Genomic DNA, 21,678 nt, shown 5'->3' with positions numbered 1-21,678 from the left:
GTAAGGCATGCTGATTCTGCAAATCTAATAATCATATTTTAGTTAAATTATTACATGGCTGTCCTGGGACACCATTGGTCAGATTCCCTCTTGTGAGAGTTCAAATTGTCCTGATTCGCCCTGATTTGTCTTAATACTCAATATACAGTTAGTGAGTCCATTCTTCTTCTTTTTTTTAAGATTTTATTTATTTATTTGAGAGAGAGAGAGCGAGAGCGTGCGCGTGCTGGTAAGAACAGGGGGGAGGGGCAGAGGAAGAGGGAGAAACAGACTCTCCAATAAGCAAGAAGCCTGATGTTGCGCTCTATCCCAGGACCCTAGGATCATGACTTGACCTGAAGGCAGACATTTAACCGACTGAGCTAACCAGGCACCCTAGTCTAGAGTCCACTCTTGTTGGAAACAAATAGGACTAGAAATTGGGACTTTTTTCTCTTACAGTTAACTGAGTCCCACTGTATGCATGTCCCCAAAGACAGTTTTTATGTACTGCGATGAATGAAATTGGACTGCTTAAATATTTCTTTTTATTCCTTTTTTTTTTTTTTTTAAAGAGAGAGAGCACAAGGCACAGTAGGGTGGGGAAGAGGGAGAGGGAGAGAGATAATCTCAAGCAGGCTCCACACCCAGCACGTAGCCTGACTCCGGGCTTGACGTCATGACCTTCAGATCATGACCTGAGCAGAAATGGAGAGTCAGATGCTTAGCCAGCTGAGCCACCCAGGCACCCCCTGCTTAAATATTTTTGTGGAAGTTTTCACTCAGCCCAGAAGAGATAGTGCCAGTTTGCTATAATGATGTCATTTTTACATTAGAGGGAGACCTAACGATTAGACCTTCTTTTTGTGAGGCAGTAGAATTGCATAAGGCTGATAATGTTTATATTTTCTGCCAACATTATATATAATGTTATATATAACATTATATATGTTATAGATAAACATATATAATGTTTATATTTTCTGGCACTTTTTAAGGAATTGATCCTCTAATAGGCAAAACCCTCTAGGTTCATCAGTTCCCAGCATGTCTCAGTCACACCACTATACACATTTGGGGCCAGATAACTCTTTGTTGTGGGGGACTGTGTAGTGGCATCCTACACCTCTACCCACTAGATCCCAGTAGCACTCCCACACTGAGTTGTGACAACCAAAACCAGAAACTGCCAGGTTTGCTCTGGGGGACAGAATCACCCCAGATTGAAACCACAGAGCATTTTGTTTGAGACACACTTGGACTGTGGGTGGGAGGGCAAAGAAGTCTCACAAATGGAGGGCTTACGTCATGGGGGGCGAAATCTGAATACTGCTTAATATTGCTTGGGGAAGAGACTAAAGAGGTGGTAGGAATATGCCAAGTCAATGCTGTGATCTTCATTACTTCTATGTGAGATGAGCCAGGATGGAACAGGATGCCATCTTTTCTTAAGTACTAGAAGGCATCTGATTCTGTTTCTTGCATCAGCTTGCCCAGGGAAATAAATAAGTTTGAGCCTAAGGGCTGCTCATTACATTCACTGACTACATGATAGGTGTTACAATAGAAAAGTAACTAGTTACAAAGTAATTATGTAAAAAATATTGCCTTTGGACTTCAGTTTCCAGTAATAGCACAGGTCAAGTTTCCAGATTGACCCTCCTGCTGAAAACAGTTTCAAATACTAGGTTTAAAAAGTTATTAGAAGAGCTGATCGTTAGGAAGAAAAGAACATGTAATAAATTGTATGAAGGTAATAAATTGTATGAAGATGGAAACCAAAAGAGGTAAATAGTGTCCTGAAGCAGTCTTTGATACTGAAAGTACTGGTAAAACCGATGTGAACTTGAACTTCAGTGTCACGTTGTTGTGTGGTATGGATTCAGAAAAAAAGCAAGGGCCTGCCTAAGAGGAAGAGTCTAACAAAAGGTCTTAGCCAAAACACTGGGAGCCTGAAGGGCTGTAGGGTCAGGGACTGCCCTGAAAATTGCTCTCTGAACCTTTGTACCGAGAAGAGAGGGAAGAGATGTCCTCAGGAAGATATAATCATAAACTGCTTCTTTAGAGCCCAGGCATCCCAAATTCACATTTCTCGAGTGTTCAACAAAACCTGAAACCAATAATGTAGTGGTTTTAGACAGGTTTGCTTAGTGCCCACAGCTGGTAGGCAAAAGCCAAAGCCAGTTCTCTCCATACTAGGAACCTCATTTCAAATCTCCAAGGATTCCAGCAAATGAATTTTTTAAAAGAAATACAAGCAAGAGGGGCACCAAGGTGGCAGTTGGTTAAGCATCTGACTCTGTTTAGGCCCAGGTTGTGATCTCAGGGTCATGGGTCATGTGTTCAGGGCAGAGTCTGCTTGAGATTCCCTCTCCCTCCCCCTCTGCCCATCCTGCTCGTGCACACACGTGTGCGCGCGCTCTCTCTCTCTCTCAAATAATAAATAAATCTTTAATTTAAAAAAAATACAAGCAAGAAGAAAAGAAACTTTAAAAAATGGAAGAAAATGTGGCACCATGGGTGAGAGCAGAAAAAATAAGAGCAAGGAGAAACAGACTTCCAAAGATTTCACATATTAGTCACAGAATATAAAATAGCTAATAATTACTTAAAGAAAAAATAGGTAATTTTTAAAATACATGCAGGGGACAAGAAGTTGTGAAAAATGGCCACGTAGATTTGAAATAGAACCTTTAGAACTTGAAAATAGATAACAAACTCAAAAAGAACAGTTTAACAAAATTAGATCCAGTTGTAGAAAAAAACTAATAAAGTACAAGATATAGCTGAAGAGATTAACCAGAATGCATCAAAGAAAGACAAACACAAAAAAAACTCAGAAACAGGTTAAAAGAATTGCATGGGAAGACTAATATACATCTAATCAGAATTATAGATGCCAAAGATAGAACAAATGGGCACAGGTAGTACTTGTACACACAGTATAATAAAATAAAATCACAGGACACAATTTATAATTCATGTTCATTCTAGAACATAACTACCAAATATTAAAAAAGGAACGTTGAGTTTAATCCAGAAACACAAGATTTAGTATTTAGAAGTCAAGCGTTAATAAGTAGACATTAGACTATCATATTAACTCAGCAGATGTAGAAAAAAGCATTAAAAAAAAAACCCAGTGTCATTCATAATATAAAAAATTACCTCAAACCTTAAAAAAAAAATCAGAAAAGGAGGGACCTACCTTAACCTGCTAAGAGCACCTGTTAAGTTAAAACATATGTATTTTTATAAGTCAAAAATGGTCAAATGTCACCAATTTTTTATATCTTTCAACCTAATAAAAAAAGAGCAAACATCATAGTCAATAGGGCATCCCGAGTGCCTTCTGTCTGAGGTTGGATACAGCACAAAGGACTCAAGTAGGGCAAGAAAAAGAAATATAAGGAAGAACTGTAAAGGAAGAAACAAACCATCATTATTCATAGCAATGTGATTATGTTTATAGAAAAACCATGTACCTAGAAAGAACATCAGTAAGAAATTTAATAAGATTACTTGGTCATGTATATATAACATTTATTATGGTACATGTATACATTATGTTTCTTTTTGTCAGTTAAAATTTGAAAGGGAACAGGATTTCCATATAGTAACATCAAAAATATATGTACCTTAAATTAAATTAACAAACAATGTGGAGTAAATTATAAAACTTTAGTGAAAATTATTAAAAAGACTTAATTCATTAGAGAGGTACACCACATTCATAGATTGGAATACTCAGTATTGTCAAGGTATAAAGTCTTCTCAAACTGATTTGTAGTTTAATTCATAGCAATCAAACTCCAATAATTATGGAAATTGACAAGCTGATTCTAAAATTTATGTCAAAGATTATAAAGGACCAAGAAGAAAAAAGAAAGAAGAGTAAGATGCAGGAATTTATCCTCCTATATAGCAGGGCTTACTATTAAAGCTATAGTGACTAAGATAATGTAGTGTCATCTCAGGGATAGAGTAATAAGCCTGTGGAACAACATAGAACTTGGAAGTATGCTCCTCTGTGGACTTTTAGTACAAGACTGGAGGCATGGAACATCGACTGAGGCAAGGAAGCATTTTTCAGTAATTGGCACTGAATATGGATAAAGAAGAAATGTCACACATTTCTCACAACTTACCCCAAGCTTCATGCCAGTTGAATTAAAGAAATAATAGGAAAGGCAAAATAACAAAAGTTCTGGGAGACAATGTGAGAGAATATTTTTATCATCTTTTTTTTTTTTTTTTTGAGGGGGACAGGGGAGAGGGAGAGTCAAAACTTCAAGCAGGCTCCACACCCAGTGCGGAGCCCAGTGCAGGGCTCCAGCTCCCAACACTAAGGTCAAGACCTGAGCCAAAATCAAGAGTTGGATGCTTAACCAACTGAGCCACCCAGGCGCCCTGAATATTTTATCCTCTTCAAGTAGGGCAGGATTTCTTAAGCAAGAAATGAAAACTATGAAATTTTAAGGGAGAATAAATTGGAAAGAAATCCTTGAAATTAAAGATGTCTTTAAGATTTGGCATAAAAATTATGAAAAAACAGGTAGTGTAAGATACGTAAAAAACATGTTAGCTATGTGAGGATTATATAAAGAACTCCTATAAGAATCAATAAGGAAACAACCTAACAGAAAAATAAGTACAGAATTTGAATAGATGTCTCAGAAGACGATATCCAAATGAGCAGTAAATACATGGAGAGGCCATCAACCTCAATAGTGAACAGGCAAATGCAAACTAAAACCCCAGGAGATACCACTACACATCACATGGACAGAAATTTAAAAGTGGAAAAGTACCAAATGTTGGTGAAAGGTACAGATCAACATTGTTTCCTCCTTTATGGTGAAAATTAGAATCCCCACTTTGGAAAGAGTTGGGCATCACTTTTCCTAGTAAACTTGAACATGTGCATGTCCTATGACCCAGTAATTCCAGTACTAGATGTGAAACTTAGAAAACCTTCTGTATAAGTGAATCGGGAAATAACTACAAAAGTTTTCATAGTAGCATTAAACAATTCAAATATTAGCCAAAGTAAACTAGATAAATACATTGAGGCATTGGAATGAGTATTGTAAGCCCTGACAGCTGGCTTTTCCTTTTGTAATGCAAATGCATGATTTACGTTCTGATTGCTTAGGATCTACTGCAAAGAAGACTATTTCAAATAAATAGGTTGCCAGTCACAGTAGACTAGATAAAGAGCCATGCCACTGCCTATACCCCAGACTTCTTTGTTTTAGAGATCTCGGTTGATTTCCATAATTGAACATTTGGGCCACTATTTTTCCCTCTCTTCCTATGCTTTGAATTCCTGCTTTTATGTTTTAAACGTACCAATAAAAAGTGAACTTGCAGAAACCCTAGGCCCCCATCCTTGACCCTAATAAAAGCAGAATCCCAAGTCAGCTGGTTCTCCGTTTTACCTGCAACCTCATTGTGTAGCCCCAGGTGTGCTGTGTCATTTTCAGGTCCTGTAAACAATAAACCTTTATTTTTCAAAGTTTTGAAAAATAATGATGATTATTGGTCATTGGAGCATCTTATGATCATGGTAAGAACCACAAGGGCCAGTCCAGCCATAACAATGCTTACTGATAGGTGGAGACCGGCACAAAACAAATTTACACAGCAGTGAGAATGAGCAGACTAGAACCACATGCTTCAACATGGGTGAATATCACAGATATAATGGAAAACAAAAAAAGCAAGTCACAGATGATTACCTGCAGTGTCGTTCCATTTTTTTCCTTCCTTCCTTTCTTCCTTCCTTCCGTCCTTCCTTTCAAGATTTTATTTATTTATTTGACAGAGAGCGCACAAGCCGACAGAGTGGCAGGCAGAGGGACAGGGAGAAACAGGCTCCCCGCTGAGCAATGAGCCCAGTGCGGGATTGGAGGCCAGGATCCTGGGATCATGACCTGAGCCGAAGGCAGACACTTAACCAACTGAGCCACCCAGGCGCCCCAGTTCCATTTATATAAAGTTCAAAAGCAGGTAAAATTGGACAAAGGATTAGATTGTTTAAAGATATATTCAAAGTGGGGGGAAAAGTAAAGAAAACAGCACAAAATTCAGAATAGTGCTTCCCTCTGGGATAGTGTTTTAGCTCGGGCTGCTAAAACAAATTACCATAGACTGGGTTACTGCATGGGTGGTTCAGTGGTAGAATTCTCGCCTGCCATAGACTGGGTTACTTTAACAGCAAGCATTTATTTCTCATAGTTCTGGAGGCGGAGAGATCCGAGATCAAGGCGCTAGCAGATTCTGGTCTTGGTGAAGGCCCTCTTCCTGGTTTGTTGAAGGCTGTCCTCTTAGGGGTAGGTGGAGGGCTAGCTCTCCTCTTTAAGGACACGAATCCCATCATGGGGCTTCCACCCTCATGATCTATTACCCCCCCCAAAGGCCCCACTTCCAAATACCACACCCCTGGGGCTTCAACATACTGGGGTGAGGGGCACAATCATTCAGTCCATAGCAGGTAGGAAGGGGTAGATCACTAGGGAAGGACCACTGGGGGGTCACTGAAGTGCTGACAGTGTTGTTTCTTAATCTACATGTGGGCATATAGTGTTCATGGAATTATTCTATAGACTCTGCATGCATATTTTATAGGATTTTTTGTATGCAATATAGATTTCAGAGTTAAAGGGGGGGAAAAGGAAGAGTGATATCAGAAGTTCTCTGGATAATCTCAGTGCGTTGTTGTCCTGAAATTTCTGACTCATGGTAAAAGAAGCAAAATTAACTTGAACCCAGAAAAGACAGACGTTCCTGATTTTTATCAAGCTCTTGTTTTTTTTTCCCTGCTCGTGTTGTGCTTGAGGGTTCTAATTCCTTAGAGAATCTAGATGTCAAAGGATGCTAAGATCTTTTATCCCCAGCCTGTTGGTCCACAAAAGAGGGGGAACTATCTTGTTCACCTACCCGCTGTCTGTGCAGGGAGCTACCCTGTTGGAGCCCACTGGCTCCCCAGTAATTCAGTGCAGAGAATTGAATGGCAGTGTTCAATGGGGAGGTGTGGAGAGAGACCCCTTCTGCCCTCGAGGTCCTGCTTACTCCTCTCCAGCTCCTCACACATCTGCCACCCTTCAAAGCGTTTGCTCATAGCTTTGCCCTTGTATGAGTTCTTCTCCGAGCTTACGGTGAGGCCACCTCTGCCTCTCCTGTTCTCTTCCCGCTCTTGTTTCTCGGTTTTTCATTTTGCCTATTCTTGAGTATTTGTGGGTATGTCGACCAAACCCACTTAGCTTTGCCACTTTTGGGGGTGCATATTGGATTGACTTGGAATAGAAAATCCATTTCATAGTGTGTCTGCTTTCCTTGGCTCCATATCACTGACTTAAGGGGACCCCACTTTAGTGAACAATGATATAAAAAATATTCACATCATTTTTAATAATGGGACTTGTGCCTGGCAGGAACCTGTGCTTTCCCCAGCATTATTTTTAGCACCTTCTTAAGATTCTGTGCATAAAACACCGACAGCAAGCAATGGTGGTGTTTGGAACGGAGTCTCCTGGAGAAGGCTCTGTGACCTGACATCACCCTCGCTCTGGGGAATATGTCCTAAAGGAGAAAAGGAGGACAGAGACTCTTCTTCCGCTGCGGCAGTGGCCTGTACACCCCCAGAGTCTGGCACTCATCTCAGGCCTGGCGGGACTCTTCTGACCTGGAGATCTGATGACTGTGGCTGAGGACAGCAGAAGGGAATGTGTGGCTCCTGGAAGAGAAGGATGAGAGGCTGTGAGCCCCTCTGCCAGGGCCCTGCTTTTAGACCCCACAGGGCTCTCCTTCTCTTGGTCAGCCTGTCCCCTGAGGAGCCCCGAGGAAGTTAGAATGTGTCTTGGGCTGCAGCCTGCCAGCCTTGCCTGGGGCTGTCTGGGGTGACAGGAGGGCCTGGTACTGGTACTGGGGATCCTCTCTGCCGTGGTGGAGGCCTTTCAGTTTATAGTCAACACCATCCTAATCAACTGTTGGTGGGGGGGGGGGGGCGGTGCTGGGCCCCTCCCTTCTGCTCTTCTAAAGTTGACACCTAAAACCTGGCCCTCTCCTTCCTGGAATCCCTAAGAGGAGGAGAAGGGACCTGGGGCTGACAGCTCAGTGATGGCCTTCTCTGGCCTGGGCTCTACTGATGTGAGCCCACCAGCCTCTAAATAAAGCCCTTACCTCCCTGCCTCCCTAGAGGAGGAACTTGAGGTACACCACATGTGCCTACCCCTGCATGGGGCTTCCAGTACTGCCAACAGGGGTGGGGCTCTGGATGGCCTCCCCTTTTGGAGAGAGGTCCCCTGGTTAGCATGTGGGTTCCTCACTTGGATTCCAGTTAGGGCCCAGTCTCCTCTCTTGGTTTGGGAGGAAGCTATGGGAAGAAGTCAGCCCAAAGCTCTCTCCACTCTCCTAGTGCTGGGAGAGGGCACAGGGGTGGGGGCCGGGGGGCACTGGGCAGCTCCCTTTGTTATAGGCAGAGTGAGGTCTTCAGTCCACATTCAGGGTCCCCAACCTAGAACTTCATCTTTTTTGAGTCTGTGCCCCTCAGACCAATGCCCTCACTTTCTGGATTCCCCGAGGAGAAAGTCAGGGTGAGCTGCATCCAACCGAGGCTGTATGGCATCTCTAAGGGGACCCCACTGATATGCATCCTAGCCTGGGACTTCTCCAGCTACTGATCTGTGTCTGTCAGCCTCACACTCGAGTCCTCACCTCCTTGAGTGCCTAGAACATGGGGTGTAACCTGTCTACTTGTCCCTGCTTCAGGCCTCCCAAGACCAAGAGCAGGCTTGGGATTCGGAGAAGTCCCTTAGTTTGAGGAGAGTTTCATTAGTACTCAGGGTCCTCATCTGGACACCAGTTAGGGCCCCAAATCCTCCCTCTGTGACACTAGAACCACTTATCTCTGTGACTCTCCAGGCACAAATGAAGGGCTCCTGGGCTAAGTGCTCTACCCTTTGTAATCCAAGGGTAAGAACTTGCAGGGTCCTGTGGGAACCTCTCTGCCAGTGGGAGTGCCCTCGTATCACTGAGTTCCTCGTATCATTAAGTTCCTGTTAGTTCTGGGGTCTCTGTCTCTGCAGAACTGGGGCCACCGCCACTAGACCAAAGCCCTTCTCTTCCTGCTCCCATGCAGGAAGAAATGAGGGGGCACCCCAATCGAACAACTCCTCTCTAGGCTTCCCAGGGTTGCCAGCTGGGGCAGGAGCAGGGGAGATTTGTGGGGCCTCCTGGGTTCTCAGGTGGGTGTCTGTCTCCCTCACCCCTTCAGTGTCCTCACCTTGACACCGAGCACAGTGGCGTCTGGCCCATTTTTGGGATGCCACCCTCAGCTGACCTGGCCCCCTCCCTCAGATCAAGATTCTCACCTTCCTGGAACTACTGAATTGGAAGACAGGGTGAGCCAAATCCAGCCACAACTGTTCCAGAACCTCAAGAGCGGACAGCTGGGGCAGGACTCCATGGGATCCCATTGTTCTGGTTGAGTCCTTCCCTCATTCCTCATGCGAGGTCCTCCCCTTGGTGAGTGTCAGTGGCTCGCAGTTCTCCCTCTGCTGAGCTGAGGTCACCCTCCTTAGACCAAGGCTCTCGTGTTGCAGATAATTCTGAAGGATGAGTGGATGGTCAGCCCTGCCTGGGGCACTATAGGTCTGAGGGCAGATGCAGGTTAGTCTCTGTGAGCCCATCTGTATTCTGGGTGTTGAGCTCCCTGTCCTCCAGCACAGGGTTCTGCATCTTGGCTCCTGTTCCTCGATTACAGGCTTCCTAGGAAATGCTACATCCCTGCAAACACTTGAGCCCCTTTCCTGCTGCAAACCCTGCAGCTAGAATTGGTGTGGCAGGGGCGATGGGAGACGGGGAGACTATAGCTCAAGGCAGCGTGCCTGGGACAGAGGTTGGGCTGTCAGAGAAAAAGCCAGCCGATTTCTTCCTTCTCTTCACCACCTGGACTTAGCCTCATATGTAGCTTCGGTTCTAACACATTGACTTTATCTCAGGCAGGGATGGAGCTGCGTGGTTTGGTGAGCTCCTGTCTTTAGAGGGGATCTGACACTGCATATGTGGATGGTCATCTGGTTCCCAACTATTTTCATTTTCTTTTATCTTGGTATTTTACTGTGCTAGCTATGTATTCCAAACCAGTGGTTTGTCCACAGAGCCCTCTTTTTATCAATCTTAGAGTCGTGAAGGGAAATGGGAATTAGGACACAGTATCTGCCTCTGGCTGAGAGGTAGCGTGGCCTCTAGATGCATCCACACCATGGGTCCAGCACCAGCGGTGCAACTTGCCAGCAGTGTGAGCTCATTCACGTTCGCAAACGCTCTGAACCTCAGGTTCTTTATCTGTGGGCCACGTTTGATAAGCCCTGTTGTCCAGGACTGATGGATATATGGAGTATATGTTGCAAATCCAACACACAGCCTGACAACTGTTGAGATATTTTCGAATAGCAATTAATACCATGATTATTTTGACCCAGACGGTACTACCTACCACACTGGGATTTTTTTTTTTTTTAATTGAGGAGGAGGTCAGAGAAAATGCAATGCTCTAAGGAGAAAAGAAAAAACCCAAATCAGCCAAAATGCTGCTTACTGAATAAAACGAAGTAATATTTCCCCATAAGATGATGTCATTTGATGTGGGTGTGGGGTAGGCTTCCTAGTTGAGTACGCCGTGAAGCTGGCACAGGTGTGCAAAGGGCAGTGACTTGCTTCCCTCTCGGCTGCCTTTGCACGGAGCCCATCTCTGTTTTTACTCATTTCACCACCGCCAAAAATCTGGACATCAGTTAGAGTTTGCCATATGACAGAAGAATGCCCAGTTTAGGTTTCCTTTTAATGGCGTGGCCAATCCCCCGCCCCGCCCCAGGCCAGGACAAAATGGTTGCAGACTCTCACCCTGTTCTCGGAAACTCTCTGGACTCTGAGTGCGCAAAACACCTAGTGAGAGATTGTGTTCACCTTCCCCGGGGAACAGAGCCCAGGAGTCCTTCTAGCCCTGCCCCAGGTGTCTGGGGACTTCTCTCTGGTTTACTGCATCCCTAAGGAACTGTTAAGAGCAGTTTTCCATTGCAGACATAGTCTTTCCATCGTGAAACCCACCATCTGGGGCCCTGGTCCCTGCTCAGCATTTCAACAGCTTCAGCTAACTCTTGGTGCAGACACACTTCAAACTCCCTCCCAGAGAGGGACTGGCAGCTTCCTGGGCTCCCAGATTGCCGTGTTTCGGGAGATTGACCCTGGACTGCTTTTATGTAGAATGACCGCCCTCCTTCTGCCTTCTGTTTACTGTCCTTCAGGATTAGGAGTGTTCTCACCCTGTTCCTTATCTGATAGCTTCTCTTGGACTCTAAAATGTTACGGGCAGGGGCTGGGTCTTTGTGTACACGTCCTAGAACTAGTGAGAAGCGTTCCAAAGAGCAGATGCTCCATTCGTGTCTGGTGAACGAAAGAGATGGGGAACAAGAGTTCTAATTCATGACAATTTATTTTCTCCCACATTCTTGAAAAGTAGATTTCTTTTAATTCAACCAAAAGAAAGAGCAGAAGAAATAAGAAAAACCAAGAATTAACCACTTTGTACTTTTTTTTTTTTTTTTCACGATCTTGTTATCCCAACATTCTCTCTGTGTGGTTCTCTTACATTTTAATGAAAATCCCTTTTCTGGTGCTATGTTTTTCTTGTACTGGATCACAGTAGGAGATGCAAGGATTTTCAATTTGTTTTACAAAATACAGAAGCATTACTCTCAAATTTGATAACCAGCAATAAACATGTGAGCCACGTTATTCATAAACTTAGATTCTGAATTTAAATAAACCTTTTTAAAAAGAACACATTGGAAAGATAAGAAAAAAAAAGAGGTAAACCTCTACGTTATTTATGAATAACAAGAACACGAAGAAAAGATATATTCTGCTCTGGCTCCACCTGACTCCCTGCTACATTAGGAGGTTGGCAGCCCTTTCCAAGGGCAAGGTGAAGGCTTTGGCTTTGACTTCACTGAGGCTGAAGGGGGCTGCTGGATGTGGCCTTGGAGCAGGCACTGGCTGGGGCATCTGGGGTAGCCTTGGCCGCCAGGCTGGCCTGGGCTCGTTCTTCCTCATCTCTCAACGCTTCTTCATACCGGCTGTGGAAGGCACTGGGGATAGTATCACTGACTTTGGCCAAAAACTCCAGAACTTTCATCTTGCTGGTTTCCGCGTGGGCTCTTGAACCCCACAGGAACTGATAGCGAGGAGGGTCGCTGTCGGGCACCTGGCCGTACTCCAGGTACTTTTCCTGCACCAGATCTTCGGTGATGAGCTTCCTGGGCTCCCCAAAGAGGAGGTGTCTCCTCCCAGCGTAGACCCCCAACACATTCAGGAATTCCCACATCTCCTCCTCCGAGGCGTGGTTGCCATTCATGAAGATCACACCCAAGAGAGGCATCAGGAGCCCATTCTTGGGAAAGCCCACGCCATCACTCAGACGCCCTTCCGTGGGAAGGCCCACTTTGCTAACAAAGGCGTAAGTGTGACTGCTGGGGTCAACCTCCTTCAGCTCAAGGCCAAAGACCAGCTGAAGGCGCTCAGTGGTTTCCCTGAGGATCTCAGGGAATTGCTCCTTGTACTGTTTGTTGATAACCTTCAGCATTTCTGCCTCTGTGATGGGCTCCTTCACTTTATACTTGTACAGGAGAAAATGCACCAGCATGCCTGCCTTCTCGGTCAGAGGATCTCTGTGAGAGCTCCCAGGGGAAGGCAGGAACTGGGGGAAGCTTGGACCTTCCTCCCCTTGGCTCTTGGCACCTTCGTCAGAACTTGAGCCTGAAATGTTTGCGTCAGGACTGCCGGTGGATCGGGCCCTCTGAGACTTTCGGGGCGGGCCCGTTGCAGGGGGTTTGGGGGCGCACCCTCGCGAACAGGCATGGGGCACGAGGGAGAGTCTTCTTCCACTGCTGCAGTGGCCTGAGCTCCCCCGAGACTCTGGCTCTCACCTCGGGCCTGCCGGTGTTTCTCACGGGCACGGAGCCTGCTCTTCTGACCTCGAGGCATGACTGTGGTTAGGAACAGCAGGCAGGACTGTGACAGGAAGGCGCCTGGTGTGGGCACCTGGAGGAGGAGGATAGAAGGGAGTGAGTCGCTTCAGCAAGGAGATGTCTTTGTGGCTTTACATTTGCTCCACTGGAGGTGTCCTTGAGGCTGCTGCGGTAGGACCCCACAGGGCTTCTGTCCTGTCAGTCAGTCTGTCTCCTGAGGACCCGGTGGAGGAAGTCAGCTTGTCTTGGGCTGCAGTCTGCCAGCCCCAGCTGGGAGCAAGACCGTCTCTGATCCAGCGCCACTGCCCCCTAAGTCTCATCTCGCCCTAACAGCTCTGCGCATGGCTTTCCCGGTTGACACCACAGGAAGACTTTCTGCAGCCTCTCTGTTCTGGAGTGGTTTCTCCCACTGGATTTTTGCCTTCATTCCCAACAGGGCCTGGGATTCCTCTCTCTGCTAAACTGGGGCAACCAGTCCTTAAACCAAGGCTCTCATTTATTGAGACGCTGCAAACTGAACTCAGGGAGCACCTGAATCTGTCAGCTCTGCCCTGGGCCTCCCAGGGGTGAGGCTTGGTGCATCCCTCCCCATTGGGGGCTTGACTGGTCCCCACTGCCTCCCTCGATATCCTCACCTTGACACCTGACCCGTCCTGGGGCTCCCCCTTCAGTGGACCTGAGCCCATGCCGTTCACCCAAGGTCTTTGCTTAAATGGGACCTCAGAGTTGGAAGTTCAGGGTGAATTACATCCCACCAATGCTGCTTGGGTCCTGCAAAGGGTGAGAAGAGGATGGGGACTCTGTGGGATCCCATAGCTCTCCACTGTGTCACTGTGTCACTAGCTCAGTCCTCACCCAGAATTCTGACCTTGGCCCAGGGTTGGACTTCTGAATCCCCATTCTACTGAGCTGAGTCACCCAGACTCAGATCAAGGTCTTCTCTGAGTCACTGGAGAGGAAGCTGGGCCACACCACATCTGGATATAACTGCCTTGAGCCTCCTGGAGCTGAAAGCACAAGTTGCCTTCTGGTCTGCTCCCTCTTTTGGGGGGAGGTCCTCTCATTAGCACTCAGGGTCCTCAATCTGGAATCGTACTAGGGTGTTGGTGTCCTCCTGCTGAACTGGGGCCACGTAGACGAGGCCTTCCTCTCCCTGGGACATTTCAAGCAGGTCAGCCCCCACTCCCGGCTCTGCTGGGACCTCTCAGAGCTGGGGGGCAAGGGCACTGGGTGGTTGTGTCAGTACATATTCAGGATCTCCACCTTCATACCTGACTAGTCCTGGAACTCTGCACTCCACTTATTAGAGTTCATGCCCTTCAGAACAAGGTCCTCCCCTCCCGAGTTCCCAAACGTAGAAGTCAGGGCGAGCCTCGGTATAGCCAAGGCTGTATGGGGCCTCCGAGGGCTGACAGCAGGGGCAGGACTGTTTGGGACCGCACTGATGTATCAAAACCTGGGCCTCCTCCTACGTCTGGGTCTCTCGGCCTCACACTCAAGTCCTCACCTCCCTCCGTCGCTAGACAAGGGAGCACGGATACACTGCATTTATCCCTGCCTGTTGCTCTAGTGGCGGATGGCCCCTCCCCCCTTATGAGGGAAAGGTCCCCTCATTAGCACTCAGGGTCCTACCGGGACTCCAGTTAGGGCCCATGAGTCTCCCTGTAGCAGAACTGTTGCCATCCCCACTTCGGCCTAGGCCCTCTCCTCCGTGGTGCGCCCAACAGAAAAGCCAAAGAATTTTGCCGAGGATCCCCGTGCTGAGGCTAGCGCGGGACTTCGTGGGGCTTCCTTGGTGCTAGGCAGAGTGGTTCCTTAAGTCCACATCCAATGCCCTTACCCTGATACCTGAGCAGTCCTGAAATTTTCCTCTCCACTAACTCGAGCTCGTGTCTGTCAGGCTAAGTTCCTCACCTTCCAGAACTTTCAAAGCGGAAGTCAGAGTAAGCCACATCTGGCCAAGTGCCCTAGGGGTCCCTGAGGGCTGTCAGCAGGGGCGGTACCACGGCAACCCAGTGATATCAACCCGAGCCGGGGACTCCTTCCTGTACCCACTTGAGTCCACTAATCTCTTGAGTCCCTAGAAGAGCAAGTCGGAGTGCACCACATGTGACTACCATTGCTACGGACTCCCAGACCTGGCAGCAGGCGTGGGACTCTGGGCACCCCCCACCTCTTTTGGGTAGAGGTCCTCTCTGTAGTATTTAGGGTCCTCACCTGAATTCCAGTTCCGGCTAGAACTCTCCCTCGTCATGACTGTCACCGCTGCCTTTCTACCAAGGCCTCTGGACAGGAACGAGGAGCTCCTGGACTGAGCGCTCAGCTTCCTGCTACAAAGAACAGGGCGCTGGGAATGTGTGACCCTCTCCCCTGGCGGGAATTAGCTCCTATCACTAGGTCCTCGCATTGGCTCTTGTTAGTTCTCGGGTTTCCTCCCTCTGTAGGATTGGGGCCCAGTCCCCCTAGATTAAGGGCTTCCTCTTTCTGAGGCCCTGCAGGCAGAAATGAGGGGCTTCTTCGGCCTGACAACTCTGCCTCAACCTGGGCCTCTCAGGTTGCGAGGTGGGGGTGGGGGTAGGCTCTGTGGTGTCTCCTCCATTAGCGTGGGGGTAATTCCCTCATTGCTCCTTAAATTCCATCACCTTGACACCTGGCTAATCCTGGGACTTCACTCTCAGGAAGGGCTCTCCCTCTCAGGTCAAGACCTTTATCTCCTGGGACTACAGAATTAGAAGTTGGGGTTAGCCAGATCGAGACTTCCCATGACGGACAGCCAGGGCAGAACTCCACGGGACCCCACTCTTCTGGCCAGATCCTCCCCTTGAAGACTGTTAGAGGCTCACACTCCCCCCTCTGCTGACCCCCTCTGCTGCCCTCCTTAGACCAAGGGTTTCGTGTTCCTGACAGTGCTGTAGGGTATCAGGATACGTAGCTGCACACGCCTGCCTGGGACCCTGTAGGTCTTCATGCAGCCGCATGCCAGTCTCTGTGCGTTGTCTATATTCTGGAATGTTCGTCTCCCCAAGTCCTCCTACATTGGAATCCTCATTTCAGCTCCTGTCTCCTTGATTAAAGGCTTTCTGGGAAATGCCACATCCGTTCAAAGTCCTGAGCAGTTTCCCAGCTGTAAATTTTTTTTTTTTTAAGATTTTATTTATTTATTTGACAGAGAGAGATCACAGTAGGAGAGAGGAAGGGAAGAGATCACAGAGAGAGAGGAAGGGAAGCAGGCCCCCCGCTGAGCAGAGAGCCGGATGTGGGACTCGATCCCAGGACCCTGAGATCACGACCTGAGCCGAAGGCAGCGGCTTAACCCACTGAGCCACCCAGGCGCCCCATCCCAGCTGTAAATTTTGCAGAAAATAGTTCCTTGCCCCAGAGTTATGAGACCTGAAGAAGCTATAGCTTAAGATAAGAGTCCTAGGGCAGGTGATGTGCTCTCACCAGCCAGAGAACTTTGGCTGTGACGTTGAGTCTCTTAACTTTCTACAGGGAAGGGTCAGAGCCTCAGGATTTTGGAGCCGCTGTTCTTTAGACGTGCTGTGACACTGCATATGGAGATGATCACCTGATTGCCAGATATTATCTCTTTTTTCTTTATTCACAGTCTTCATTTATTTTAGAATTCTTATTGCTCTGGTAGTGTGCGCCAATGCAGCAGTTTGTACACAGCCTTTTCTTCTCATTGCCTGAGATACATTTAATATTTATTTATTTATTTATTTACTGTAAAGATTTTATTTATTTATTTGAGAGAGAGAGAGAGCGCGTGCACAAGCAGGGGGAGCAGCAGAGGGAGAGGCAGAAGCAGGCTTCCCGCCGAGCAGGGAACCCGATCCGGGGCCCGATCCCAGGACCCTGGGGTCATACCTGAGCCAACCGCAGACGCTTTAACTGACTGAGCCCCACAGGCGCCCCACAGATACACTTTAGAGCAGGGAGAAGAAACGTGAATTAGGAGATACAAGGCATATTTCCTTATTAAAATGAACCCCTAAGCCGTGGACTGAGTGTGTCTCTCCCAAATTCATGTGCTCTAGTTTTAGCCCCCACGGTGATGGTATTAGGAGTTGGGGCCTTTGGGCGGGGTTTGGGCCGTGAGGGTGGCGCCCTCAGGGATGCGAGCAACGCTGTCCTTCAAGCGCCCTGCGGAAGATCCTCGGACCCCTTCCGCTGTGTGCGACCAGCAAGAAGGAGCCATCTCTGAACCAGGAAGTGAGCTCTCACCAAACCCCAGATCTGCGGGCCCCTTGATCCTGGACTTCCCACCCTTCAGAACTGGGGGAAATACATCACTGTTGTTCATAAGCTACTAGTCAATGGTATATTTGTTATAGTAGCCCAAACGGCCTGAGACATCTTAAAACAAGTGTGAGCACTTACAGGGATGTACCTTCAGGAGCTCTCAAAGGCTCACCTGTCTGTGGTTGCGGGCCAGGGAGCTCTGGTTGCTGTCACTAGTGGCCAGACCAGGCGCGGTTGTTCAATACTGATGAGTTCTGTCAACATTACTTGGTGCTGCTGATCAGGGCGCTTTCTTACAGTCTGGGCTTGCAGACTGGACAGCTACCTCTTACAAACACTGACCTGTGTTCAGATGCTCGCACCTCATGAATCTTCTCAAAGGTGCTGACCAGCCTAGAGCATGGTAGGAGGGATGCCGTGTGCAGCTGGAAAGGTAGTCCTGGCCCAGGAATGCATTTTCACTGTTTTTTGTTTTGTTTTGTTTTAAAGATTTTATTTATTTATTTGACAGAGAGAGATCACAAGCAGGCAGAGGCAAGCAGAGAGAGAGGAGGAAGCAGGCTTCCCACTGAGCAGGAAGCCCGATTCGGGGCTCGATCCCAGGACCCTGGGATCATCACCTGAGCGGAAGGCAGAGGCTTTAACCCACTGAGCCACCCAGGCACTCCCACACTTTCCCTGTTGATGAGCGCCTCTGTGCACTGCAGATGGAGACTATTGGACAGTTCCGCTGGGAATGATAATAAGTAAGGTAAATGTTAACATTTGCCTAAAAGGCAGAATCGACAACTTTGACTCCTCCTGCCTCGTTTTGCCTTATGCAGGCTTGGGCTTGGTTGTGAGAGACTGACCACATAGACCCGGACAAACGGAATTTTGTGGGTGTCTATCACTGATTCAGGCACTGTGATAGACACTAGGGCTAGAGAGGCAGGGAGGGAGAGCAGGAGAGAGTGAGAGAGACTGAACGATTCTAGCCCCTAAAGCGCTATTTCACTCTTGTGCTGGGAAGTCTGCAGCTGTAGCTTTCAAGCCAAATCGAGCCCACCGTCGGGTTTTGCAAATACAGATTTGTTAGAACACAGCCACGTTCATTCATTTACATGTTATCTATGGCTGATTTGATGCTACAAAGAGAGGGTTGAGCAGTCTTGACAGAGACTGTAGATCTCACAAGGCCTAAAACATTTGCTACCTGGCCCTTTTCAGAAAATGTTTGTCAGTCCCTGATCTAGGGGGAGAGACCAGCATTCACACAAGTAAATATGATTCAAGGCAGCTTAGGATTAAAGCTAGGACCCCCGCAGAAAGTGCCGATTGAGCACAGGTGAGCAGGAAGGCTTCACAGACTGAGCTGAGCTTTGAGGAATGGGTTGGATTCAGGCCAGCCGAGATGTAAGAGGACATCTCAGTTGATGTGGTCTTTAACGTTGTCTGCTCACTGCAATCCCTTGGGGAGCTTTGACTAGGACTGCCTGGTTCTCCCCTCCTGGAGATTCTGATGCAGTTGTTCAGGCAGGATGCTGGGCATCAGGATCTATCTTTCTTCCTTCCTTCCTTCCTTCCTTTCTTTCTTTCTTTCTTCTTAAAGAGCAGGAGAGCTAGAGGAGGGGAGGGGCAAAGGGAGATGGAGAGAGAATCTTAAGCGTGTTTTGAGTTTAGATGAACGGGAGAATTTTGACAGCCATTACAAGGCAAAGGGAACACAAAAAAAGGGGAAGGGTATTGCGAGAGAGCGATTTTAGTTTTGAATATAAATGACCAGTTAGCATGTAAGTGGGACTGGCTTTATTAGGCACCTGCACAATTTGGAGTGACCCGTTTTCTGTATTCTCTTAAACTGTGCAACAAGGCAGAAACTTTAAGACACCATGAGAGCTAGAGACCACTAGGGGGTTGATGCCCCTTTGTTCCCTTCACAACATTCAGGTAGGACCTAACTGGTTTTCACCCTCCACTTGTAAGAGATTTTCCTTTTTCATCTGTCCAGAGAGAACCACACCCTTCTGCTATAAAGGGACAGCAAGCAAGATTTTGCCTGCAGTCTCCATTCTGCTTCTGAGAGGGCAGGTCCAGTGGAGCTCTTAACAACCTCTTCTTGATACTTTTGTTATGCCATCTGGTGGTGTCCACACATTTCCTCCAACCTTCTGGAATCTCTTTCCTCATGTGGCCTGTTTACCACTTTAGTCATCGGGGCCAAACTCCGTCCATACAGAGTGGCCAAATCCCCCAGTGTCCCCTCCTTGCTCTCCAGGGCAAGGAGGTTATCTAGGTCTTACAGGCCTGGAGTCATCGCAGAACTCATCACACAGGTGCCTGGGGGCTCAGTCATTAAGCATCTGCCTTCGGCCCAGTCGTGGGATCGAGCCCTGCGTCGGGCTCCCTGCTCAGCCTGCTTCTCCCTCTCCCACTTCTCCTGCTCGTGTTCCCTCTCTCCCTCTCTTCTCTCTCTGTCAAATAAATAAATAAATAAATAATTTTTTTTTAAAAAGTTTAAGGACTCATCACACAACTGATTATTTTTCCTTTCTTGTGGTCTACCAATGAGGTCAACTAACAGTGGCACTTGTCTGAATATGCATAGGATTCACTTGGGGAATCTGTCAAAATTAAAATGCAGAAGGCTGAGGCAGGATCCAAGAGCCTGCATTTGTTTAAAAGATTTTATTTATTTATTTGAGAAATGGAGAGAGAGTGAGCCAACACTTGTGGGGGGAGGGGCAGATGGAGAGAGAGAGAATTTCAAGCAGAATGTACTGAGCACGGAGCCTGATGCAGGGCTTGATCCTACACGTCTGATTTCACGAGCTGAGCCAAAATCAAGAGTCTGACACTTACCGCACTGAGCCACCCAGGTGTCCCAAGAGCCTGCATTTTTTTAAAAAGATTATTTATTTATTTATTTGACAGAGATCACAAGTAGGCAGAAAGGCAGGCAGAGAGAGAGAGGGAAGCAGGCTCCCTGCTGAGCAGAGAGCCCGATGGGGGCCTCGATCCCAGGACCCTGAGATCATGACCTGAGCCGAAGGCAGAGGCTTTAACCCACTGAGCCACCCAGGCGCCCCGAGCCTGCATTTTTTAACAGGTGATGTCAACACTGCCTGTCCACAGACTATACTTTAAGCAGCAATATCCTGGAAAACTCCTCAGGAGTGGACCCGTGAACACAGACTGTTCTAGCAAGCAGCACACTGGGGAGTCAGAGCTAGTCCAGTCCCTCTGAGCGACATGGAGGGGCACTGGGCTGTCACAGAAGGTGCGAAGGGACCCCCGGAAACATAAATGTCATAAATATCAAGTGACCTAGATAAAATGCTTGACTTCTCTGATTTTTATAATATTGAACATAGTTCAGTCCATATTCAGGGGACAAGATGCCTACTTTTGTGTCATTTTCTTAATAAGATGTTATCTGATATCTCTTATATTAGAAGCCAAAGGTTTTCAATATTGAGCCCAGTGAACAGGAAGGAAGGTTCTCTGCCTAATGTGTTCCCAGATAGCCGTGCATAGATTTCCCTTCCCTCTAGCAGAAGGGCGTGATGAACCTCTCCTCATCCATGCCAGCTCCAAGCCTGTTGTTTTCATTTCTCTGAAGTCTGATGACCATGTGGAAACCCAAATCATGATGCTCTCTTTAACTTCCTCGTTGGTGAGATGTGAAGTTATGTCTGGGCATTCTCTGGGGTATCTTCCACCTTCAATAATCCACAACTCTAAGGAGAACGTTAAATTCTCAGTATTACAATCTATGCATCAATGAAGCCACTTTTCTGACATGGCAGGCAGTGTGCTCACAAAGAAGTCAGAGTTTCTGATAAGAAAATTCACCTGGGCTTTGGATAGAGCTCTCAGCTATTAACATGGACCAACCTTAAATGCCAACTGGATTTTTATACCCCGGTGTCTCAGAGATACTCGTCTGCTCATCTTCCCATGTAACCCAGGAAAGCGAGAGATGCAGGGTCTCCTTTAGGCACAATCACGAGTCACCTCTTTAACTATTTAAAACATTGACACGTTCAGACAGCACTTACAATTTAACGGTGGGGGATCCATCCGGAGAGCCTTCTCCCAAGACGACCCTGTGGTCGTGATCATAGGCACCCCTGCACTCTGGGGCCTCCTTGGCATGACTGTCAGTGTGCCCCTCGAGGAACTTGTTCACTGTATCTGATAAGCGTGCTTTCCTCACCTGGAATGCAGGGCGCTTCAGCAGCCCCCATTTGCAATCAACTGTGTTCTCTCTTTCGTGCTTTCCTGCCCTCTGACGGCTAGGGTTATCCCAGAAAGCAGAGGTTCTCAAACTTTGGTATTTAAGGCCTAAAAAGAGCGATTTGGAGTATCCGTCAAATAATACAAGTGTATGGTCTTTATTTCTGCAATTCCACATTTAAGATGTTTTCCTACATGTGTATGA

The 21,678-nt window shown here is 47.3% G+C and overlaps 1 protein-coding gene across 1 annotated transcript; it reads right to left on the bottom strand.

Annotated features, from left to right (window-relative positions):
- Positions 1-11,989: 11,989 nt before the first annotated feature.
- On the bottom strand, positions 11,990-13,047 carry MAGEB17 (MAGE family member B17). The gene is given in 2 exon segments (XM_059158510.1): positions 11,990-12,870; positions 12,873-13,047. Coding segments are annotated over 2 exon segments (1,035 nt in total). The 5' UTR covers positions 13,027-13,047.
- Between the last annotated feature and the right edge of the window lie 8,631 nt (positions 13,048-21,678).

Source organism: Mustela lutreola, chromosome X (assembly GCF_030435805.1).
Source record: "Mustela lutreola isolate mMusLut2 chromosome X, mMusLut2.pri, whole genome shotgun sequence".
NCBI lineage: Eukaryota > Metazoa > Chordata > Mammalia > Carnivora > Mustelidae > Mustela > Mustela lutreola.
This window is presented reverse-complemented; position numbering and strand designations above follow the sequence as displayed.